The sequence below is a fragment of the Lipotes vexillifer genome, unplaced genomic scaffold (genome assembly GCF_000442215.2).
Source record: "Lipotes vexillifer unplaced genomic scaffold, Lipotes_vexillifer_v1.1 scaffold147, whole genome shotgun sequence".
Classification (NCBI taxonomy): domain Eukaryota; kingdom Metazoa; phylum Chordata; class Mammalia; order Artiodactyla; family Lipotidae; genus Lipotes; species Lipotes vexillifer.
Genome location: NW_006778796.1, coordinates 418,033 through 427,833, shown reverse-complemented (window position 1 = coordinate 427,833; position 9,801 = coordinate 418,033). Strand labels below are relative to the sequence as shown.

Below are 9,801 nucleotides of genomic sequence, written 5' to 3'. Positions count from 1 at the left end.
AAACCATGTGACACCGAACTCTGGAGATCAGTCATTTTGACCAGATCCTTAGGCAGGATTTTTCCCAGCACTTTCTTCCTAGCTAGGAATTCTATTAGTTGTATTTATTATACTTTTTTTAATTTTAATTAAAAAAATTTTTTTGAGGATATTCGCTATGTATTTCTTCTTTAGGTCTTTCTTTTTTTTAATTTATTTATTTATTTTTATATTTATTTTTGGCTGTGTTGGGTCTTCATTTCTGTGCGAGGGCTTTCTCTAGTTGCGGCAAGCAGGGGCCACTCTTCATCGTGGTGCGCGGGGCTCTCACTGTCGCAGCCTCTCTTGTGGCGGAGCACAGGCTCCAGACGTGCAGGCTCAGTAGTTGTGGCTAACGGGCCTAGTTGCTCCACGGCATGTGGGATCTTCCCAGACCAGGGCTCGAACCCGTGTCCCCTGCATTAGCAGGCAGATTCTCAACCACTATGCCACCAGGGAAGCCCCTATACTTTTTTTAAAAAACATACATCCTGTTTCTGTTTGACCCTACTAAGAACCTTTTTCAAAGAAATGTTACCTCAGTTTGTAAAAAATACAAGTCTGAGAGAATTCTCATCTCAAAGGGCATTTCATTTCACAGTTTCTATTTTAGAAAGATCAATTAAAATTATTTAATTATTGGACTTATGTTACCAAGTTGTGAAAGCAGGTGATCAAACAATACAGGAAATGACCTTCCAATTACCAAGCTCTTGTAGGAGGGGGATGGGTTGCCAGGGCATGTTCCAGACACTCTGTTGTCAAGTGCAGGGAAATCACAGGACTTGGAAACCAGCTCCCCCAAAGGAATATACAAGAGCAAAACCCCACACACATTCACCTCTTGTTCATAAGCAAGACATAACATAACGTATCAAGAACATCTGGAACCACAAAAGATCCTTATGGAAAATTGTGATCTTAGGTCCCCTGTAATAGTGGTTCGCACCACCAACACCATGTTGTCTTATGAACATCTATAACGTGGCATAGAGGTCTCACCCAGCGATGTTACATGAAGTGTCACAGATCGGGGGCCAGGAATGTAGAAAGAGCTTTTATTAAAGGGTATCCTCTTTATCCTGTTATAAAGTGAAATGTGGGTGGCAGGCCCATAGCACTGGTGTATGTGAAACTGTGAAGAGGCTGCTATTAGAATAAGGAAATTGCCTCCTTTGCTGTCCCTTGAACGGAAGGCTAAAATTGATGCTTGCCATGGAGAACTCATCAAGCAAAACCTTCCAGTCTTCCAAACCTAAACTCTGTACGTTTCAGGAACAATCACATTGAATAAACCTTAGGTCCAAACTGTTGGCTTACGTCCCTTAACTTCTGTATTTTCTGCATTTCTGCTTTTAGAGTTCTCTCCATTTGGTGGGTGTCCAGCAGCCGGAAGGACAATGCCGAATTCAATTTAAACAAAGAAAATGACGTCTGCTGGGCCTAAGGAGGGCCAGGGCCTTCTGGAGGAGTGACTGCCCCCATCCTCTAGCCTGGCAGCACCTAGACCTGAGTTTGACTGAAACGTATCACTGAATTTTGTTTAAGGATTTAGTTCAAGACAATGTCCAGATGGGATGTGTGTTTGGTATCTCAAGAGTAGACCAAGAATCTGACATCACTCTATATCTATTGATACAGAGACCCCAATACAGGGTTTATAGAAAATGTTTCCATGATCCAGAAAGAGGCACTTCTTAAGAAGTTGGAATTTGGTTTCATGCATTACTGTATCAAAACTTTAAATAGAAATAATGTCACTTGAATGAAAATTTTACTATATTAAATTTACTGTGAAGACAACATACTTAAACTTTTATTTTGCAAAAGGCTAAAAGTCTTAGACTCTAAAAAGTATTAAATAATGATTTCTGGAGATTTTCTATTTTTCTTAATATGATTCTTAACTCTAGCAATTGAAATTCTTAAACCGCTATTAATATAATTCTTTATTAAACATGTCTAACACTGAAAGTATGAATAATATGATAGCTTTCTAACACCTGTGAGGTCAGGGATCATGTCTGACACTCATTTCTACACTCAACTATGCCTAGGACAGCACCTTCTCTATAGGACATATTCAATACATGTATGTTGATTGGTGTACTGCTTTGTATTTTACTTAAGATAAAAGCACTCCTTTGATTCAAGGTGTTTGTAATTGTAGTTTGAGATAATATTTTTCCTAATTTATAGAAACTCAAATTAAATGATGTGTCAAGGCAAATAACAACATTTCAATCTATTACTTAAGACTTTTGCCTGAAATACTTACTATGAAATCCAGAAAAGAAATCCTATCATGGTCAGGGAAAATATATGATACTCATAACAGCATGATCAGTGATGTCATGATTTGTCCTCTAACAGTCCATGAAATGCTGCCTGCCTCCTTGATTTCACAATAAGTAAGTTTTCCAGTGCATGTTGTCCTCTGGATTATTTGCTCCCCTGTGCGAGAATTATCTGGTGGGATCGATAACGGTTGCTTAGTCATCTGTTTCCTACCAACGAGCAGATGACTCCCTAGGAGAAAGTTAAGTACTTTGGAATGCATTAACTCTCCAGGACTAATACAGTGATTTTGAAGCTTAGCTAGCAGTTTACAGCGTAGCTTAGCAGGCTCGGAGGTCTTGAGACTGAAGCGGCTAAAGAAAGCAGTTTAGAATCGACAGGAGATCTGAGAACGGCAGGGCAGACAACTACCTGGTGGGTTCTTCTAAATATGGCAAGTGTGTTCCCAGGGAAGGCTTGTCCTCCCCCAAGCAGCTGAGACCCACAGCCATACACTGTATTTGCAAATAATAGGCACTTGAGCTGAATTTGCAGACCCTCAGGGCAGTGTTTATTTCCTTATTATTGCTTGGTAAGGATGAACCTTAGCTGACAAGTTCAGGCACCTTAAAAAAACTGCAGAAGCAGGAGGTCTACTGACCTTTGAAATGATACATGGTGACATGAATATACTTGGAGGTCCCTATTTCTTTTTATTTCCCTAGCCTGGGATTCTATATTATGTATATTAATATAATGTATATTCATATATATATGTAAAAATACATACATTGGTATACATTTATATGTGTTAACTTGAGTTTTCCAGAAAGCAGGGTCTGAGACAGACTTGTGTGCAGTACAGATAGTTTACTTGAGACGTGCTCCCAGGCAGTAGAAATACGGGATCGGAAAGAATACACCATAATTGAGTTATGTTATCAAGGTAGATGTCCTAGCCCCTATTTCAGAGGATAAGCAATGAGGGGTGGGGGAACGACGTTCAAGTGTGGGCACGTGAGGGGTGGCTGGAGTCCTGGTTAGGTGACGAGCATGGAATTCTCAGTGTAGTTTTGATCATGTTTTAATACAAATGTGAGATCACCTGTATGCAGAACATCCTTGTGCAGGTAGCCATCACAGCATGTGTAATAATTAATAGTAACCCTCTTTTTTCTCTTGTCCCCCAACAGGCAGGGGCACAAATTATAACTTCATTTTTACTTGGCAGCCTGAAACAAGGAAGAGTTCACGTATTTACTGACAGAATTGCAGAACTAAATGGTGGTGCCGTTGGAAACTTGTAATTAAAGCAGGAAATGGGGAAGGAGGGGCCATTAAAACTTAAATTAGGAAGTCACCTGCTGAAACTTAAGTGTAAGCATTTAGTTAAGAGTTTGGTACTCGTTAAAAGGCATGTCCTTTCAAGATTTTAATGTGGAAAAAAAAGGAAGTGTCTTGGTCTATTCAGGCTACTGTAACAAAATACCATAGACTGGGTGACTTATAAACCACAGAAATTTATTTCTCACAGTTCTGAAGGTGGGGAAGATCAAGACCAAGGTGCCAGTATGGCTGAGTTCTACTAAGACCCTCTTCCTGGTATAGTCAGTAATTTCTCTATGTCCTCACGCGGTGGAAGGGGTGAGGGGTCTCTTATAAGAATAACCATCCCATTCATGAGGGCTCCACCCTCATGACCTAATCGACTCCGAACGGCCCCACCTCCTAAACCATCAACTTTGGGAGGATTCAACATGTGAACTTGGGGAAGGCACAAACATTCAGACCATAGCAGGAAGTAATCCTCCACCGTTGCTTAACTTTCTAAGTAGAGTAGGAGAGGTCTTGCTATATATTTTGCTCTGAAGGAGGACCCTGGACAGCACTTGGAAATGCAGATGAATCCTGCTCTTGGGGGCCCCCCATCTCTTGACGAAGCAGCCAGGAGCCTGGAATTGTCTCTGTGAGCATCCACACAGGAGTGGACCATGACACCTGGCTTTCATCAGCATAGCATCTTTTGTTTTCAAAAAGTTTTTAGAATAAATGTCTCCATATTTCTCCATTAATGTTGGGCTTTGGTAATTAAAATGAACTTATTAGAGTTTTGTTGTTAATTTTTTTTTTTTTTGCGGTACGCGGGCCTCTCACTGTTGTGGCCTCTCCCGTTGTGGAGCACAGGCTCCGGACGCGCAGGCTCAGCGGCCATGGCTCACGGGCCCAGCCGCTCCACGGCATGTGGGATCTTCCCGGACCGGGGCACGAACCCGTGTCCCCTGCGTCGGCAGGCGGACTCTCAACCACTGCGCCACCAGGGAAGCCCTGTTGTTAGTTTTTAAATCTTACTTTTTGGTATTTTAATTAATGGCTATGGGTGGTTACTGACAAGGGTACAACTTCTATAAACTATTTTCCTGATAAGATGCCTATTACATTCTAGAAACCAATAATGTGAGCTTCTATCACTTGAGCAATTACTGTGACTTTGCTAAGCCCATTTCACTCACCCACTTTTATTCTCACAATAATCCAGTGAGAATAAAATAATCCAGTGTGTCAGGGTGGTTTCTATTATTATCATCCCTGTTTTACAAATGACAGAAATCGAGCTTGGAGAGACTGGGTGACATACTTCAGGTCACCCAGCTAGGAAGTGGCAGAGGCAGGATTTGAACCCAGGGAGCCTGGCCCCAAAGCACATCCTCATAACACTAAATAGTGCTACTTCCTTCCTAAAGAGAAAATTGTTACCCACAAGAGACAGCACCATTGACTTTGTTGTCATCATAATCTACACTCTGGTTTCTCTCTTAAGTCTTAGGGGAAAAGTGGCTAATTTGTTGTATAACCTGCATTACAAATGGAAAAGGACTCCTGTTGTATGCCAGTTTCCTTCCTCCTCAGCCTCCTTCTCTGGAAGCCCCCAGATACCCCCGCTCCTTGTGAGAATTATGCAGTAGACCAGCCTAGGATGAGACCTAGCAGATGTGAGAGGGGGCCATTCATTCTTTGAAGAAAAATATCTGATAAAAATGCACCTTTTTAGTGAGGGCATATAAATGTAAATGTTGAACAAATGTTATAAATTCTAGCGCTATATTCTAGCATGCACTGTCTATTCACAGCAATGAGCTTTTTTTTTTTTTTTTTTTTTTGAGCAGTGTTTTACCTTGTTCCTTCACAAAAATAGCCCTGGTCATTAGAGACCCAGTAGGCCATAGAGTAAGGAATATATATGGATTTTTCTCTTCTGGCAGAGACAGGAACTAGATGAAATCTGAACAATCTTAGTTCAAGCTTTGTCTTCAGGTGACTTGGAATTTGCAGAAGAAATAACCTTTGGGGAAGGTTATTAACTCATGTAAGAGACATTGAACAATTATTTTGAAAAGCACTTAAGGGAAGGGGAGTGGTGTTTACTTCAGATGCCTGTAGACTCCCCTTTGATTTTTATTGCTGTCGTTGCTGGAGGGGAACATGTTAGAATCATAATGCAGAAGGAGAGAGATCAGCCTAACATCCTGGCTTTGCTGCTTAAGAAGCTGAAATCCAAGCGGGAGAAATGTCACGTTATGTGCACTTGTTCGATGTTCCATGGCTAGCGAAGACAACCCTCTGGGTGAGATGGTTTAAATGAATGATTCTTTGAAGACAGAAAAAATGGAACAAATGAGTAAATTTCCAACTTCTTTTGGCAGCAAAACTTTTCTTCCTACAACACATTAGTTTATAGATCTCCAGGACAAAAGCAGATTAAAGCTGATAAATCCAACTCAGCATTTAGTTGAGTATACTTGACTGTTTGCAGAATGCGTTACACACCTCTGCAGAGCCCTAGGGGTAAAAGAAGCACATATTGAAAAACACTGAACTAGATAAACCTTGAATGTTAGGTGCTTCCTCAAATTTCGCAGGGGCCTTGACAGTTTCACAGGGTCAGGTGACCAATTTGGGCCAATGGGATATAAGTAGAATGATGAGTGGCGATTCCAAGCTGAAGGACATCAGGATGTATATTGTCTTTACTTCCCTCTTCCCCTGATGTTGTGATGGAGGAGACATGCAGCAACAAGAAGGCAGAGCCTCCATCAGCCTAAGACCCTGAGTGTCAGTGAGGAGAGAGCCCTTCCCATTGTCTGCACTGGCTGTACAGCGTGAGCAAGAGACACTGATGTTTGCTACCACAGCATAAACTAGCCTATCCGAACAATCTCAGAAATGGAATTCTCTAGTTCCTGTTCTTTTTTTTTTGCCTTTAGTCTTCTTTAATCTCGTATCTTTCAGAGGAATACACAGTTCCAGCATGCTGCATTCCAGCTCAAGAGTGGCAGTGGATTATACTAAACTGAATTCACGGATATGCTATGCAGTAACATTTTTTATGGTCGTAACGCTGCAGTCAAAATTATATTTTGGCTGCTATCCTTTATTTTCTGAGCAATCAATTGGCTTATTAAATAGAAAAGCGTTCCCACACAAAATAATTTCTAAGTGAGTCACGTAGGTTATTAACTCGCGTAAGAGACGTTAAACAATAACAACCAGTTTATGTTGAGTACCTACTGTGTACGAGGTAATTATAGGGAATAGAGCGTGGAGGTTCAGTATAGAAAATTTGATATCCAATAACTTGCATTCAAAATCCAACTCCACTATTTTCTGATTGTGAGGCTTTTTGCAAGTTACTCCTCTCCTTAAGCCTCGGGACTACAGTGAAGCAAATAAGGCCCACTCTTCAAGGTTGCTATGGCTTGAATTAGTCCAATACAAAGTCGAGCCATGCTAAGTACAAAGCAAGTAACATAATATTATTGATTGGGTGACTTTAACCAACTCTATCATCAAGACCGAAATTTTCTTTCTGTTTTATAAAAAAAAGTCTTATTAGATCACTAATAATTTCTTATGCAAAAGTATAGGAACAGGAAAAATATTTAATTCTTTTAGAATATGTTGCTCGATTGAATGGTAATCGGGAATATTATTTTAAATTGCTCTCTCCCTTCATTTAATCACCTCAATATGAAATGTTTGTCTAAAAGCAACCAGGGATTTATTCTTTCCCCTTCAATCTATTAACCAGCCATTGTGTATTTAATTAATTTGATTCATGGATTGCATTAAATATTTTCCATCACATCTAATGTAATATTCCTTATCTGTTCATTAACACATGAGTCTAACCATAGCAGAACTAACTAGTTTAACAGAGATTATTTTCTTCCACTTTTAAAAGTAAAGAAAATAGCAGTTCAAAACGGGAACAAATCCAGTTGATGTCCAAAGCTCTCTGAAGTAGGGGATAGGTAGGAAACTATTGTATAAAAGAAAGAATAATGGTTGTACTGTGGGAAGATACAAGTTCAAATTCTAGCTTTGTCCTTCAGTTTCGTATAATAATGAGCAAATCAGTTCAGATCTTTGAGCTTCAATTTCTTCAGAAGTTAAACATCATACTATACTTTTTTTTTTTTTTGCGGTACGCGGGCCTCTCACTGTTGTGGCCTCTCCCGTTGCGGAGCACAGGCTCTGGACGCACAGGCTCAGCGGCCGTGGCTCATGGGCCTAGTCGCTCCGCGGCATGTGGGATCTTCCCGGACCGGGGCACGAACCCGTGTCCCCTGCATTGGCAGGCGGACTCTCAACCACTGCGCCACCAGGGAAGCCCCCATACCATACTCTTAATTCAGAAGACTATGTGTGGGACAGCTGGATTTTCACATGGAAAAGAATAAAGATGGACCCCTATCTCACACCATATACAAAAATAAGCTCAAAATGGAGCAAAGAACTAACTATAAGATCTAGAAAATTCCTAGAAAACATAGGTATAAATCTTCATTACCTTGGAGTAGGCAACGTTTTCTTAGATATGACACTAGAGGCACATACAACAGGATAAACTGGACATCATCAAAATTTAAAACATCTTTGCCTCAAAGGACACCATCAAGAAAGTGAAAAGTGTGCTATGTGTGCTGTGCTATGGTGTGAATATGTGTGTCCATCCCCCCCACCCAAATTCCTAGGTTAAAAACCTAACGCCCAAGGTGATGATATGAGGAGGTGGGGCTTTGGGGAGGTAATTAGCTTCATGAGGGCAGAGCCCTTGTGAATGAGATTAGTGCCCTTTATAAAGTGCCTCTTATAAAAGAGGCTCCAGAGAGCTCCCTTACCACCTTCCACCATGTGAGGACACAGGGAGAAGTCAGCCATGTGCCATCCAGAGGACAGCCATACCGGCACTCTGATCTCAGACTTCCAGCCTCCAGAAGTGTGAGAAATAAATTTCTGTTGTTTATAAACCACTCAACTTATAGTATTTTGTTCTAGTGACCAAATGGACTAATACAAGATCAGAGAAAATTTTGCAAATCGTACATCTGAATGGGGACTTATTCTATGTACCTAGAATACATAAGAACTATTCCAACTCAATAATAAAAAGGTGACCCATTTTAAAAGTGAGCAAATTATCTGAATAGACAGTTCTCTGATGAAGACATAAAAATAGCAAATAATTACATAAAAGATACTCGACATAACTATCTGTCAGAGGAATGTAAATCAAAATAAAAATGAGATACTACCTCACACCCACCTGGATGGTTATCATCAGAATGACAAGTGTTAGTGAGGATCTGGAGAAATTAGAATCCTCATAATGCTGACAGGAACGTAAAAGGTGCAGTTGCTTTGGGAAACAGTCTGGCAGTTCCTCAAGTGGTTAAGCACAGAGTTACCATATGATCCAGAAAGTCCAGTCTTAGGTATATACCAAAGAGAATTGAAAACAGATGTTCAAACCAAAATTTTACACAAATGTTTACAGCAGCACTATTCATAACAGCCAAAAAGTAGAAACAACCCAGATGTCCATCAACAGACGAACGGATAGATAAAGTGTAGTATTTCCATACAATGGAATATTATTTGGCAATAAAAAGAAATGAAGTGCTGATAAATGCTACAACATGGATGAACCTTGAAAAATTTACACTAAGTGAAAGATGCCAGACACAAAGGACTACATATTGTATGATACCATTTATATGAAATTTCCAGAAAAGGCAAATCCACAAAGAAAGAGAGTAGAGTAGTGTTTGCCTAGGGCTCTGGGGTATGGGATGATTGAGCAAGTGATAGCTATAGGGCATAGGGTTTCTTTGGGGGAGTGATGAAAATGTTTTAAATGGACTGTGGGATAGTTGCACAACTCTGTGAATATACTAGAAACCATTACACTTTACATGGGTGACTGTGTTATGCCAATTATAGCTCAGTAAAGGCTATTTTTAAAAGGCTATTACGGGGGCTTCCCTGGTGGCGCAGTGGTTGAGAGTCCGCCTGCCAATGCAGGGGACACAGGTTCATGCCCCGGTCCGGGAAGATCCCACATGCCACGGAGCGGCTGGGCCCGTGAGCCATGGCCGCTGAGCCTGCGCGTCCGGAGCCTGTGCTCCGCAACGGGAGAGGCCACAGCAGTGAGAGGCCCGCATACTG

General features: G+C 40.8%; 1 protein-coding gene across 2 annotated transcripts in view; it reads left to right on the top strand.

Moving 5' to 3' along the window:
* Positions 1-1,913, top strand: part of CYP39A1 (cytochrome P450 family 39 subfamily A member 1) — a 79,678-nt gene extending 77,765 nt beyond the window's left edge. The window contains exon 12 of one of the 2 annotated variants that reach the window (XM_007451898.1): positions 1,378-1,913. In XM_007451898.1, coding sequence (XP_007451960.1) covers positions 1,378-1,449 — 72 coding nt within the window. In that variant the 3' untranslated portion in view covers positions 1,450-1,913. The remainder of the gene's footprint in view (positions 1-1,377) is intronic. The other variant, XM_007451899.1, reaches the window with a different exon arrangement.
* Positions 1,914-9,801: the final 7,888 nt, after the last annotated feature.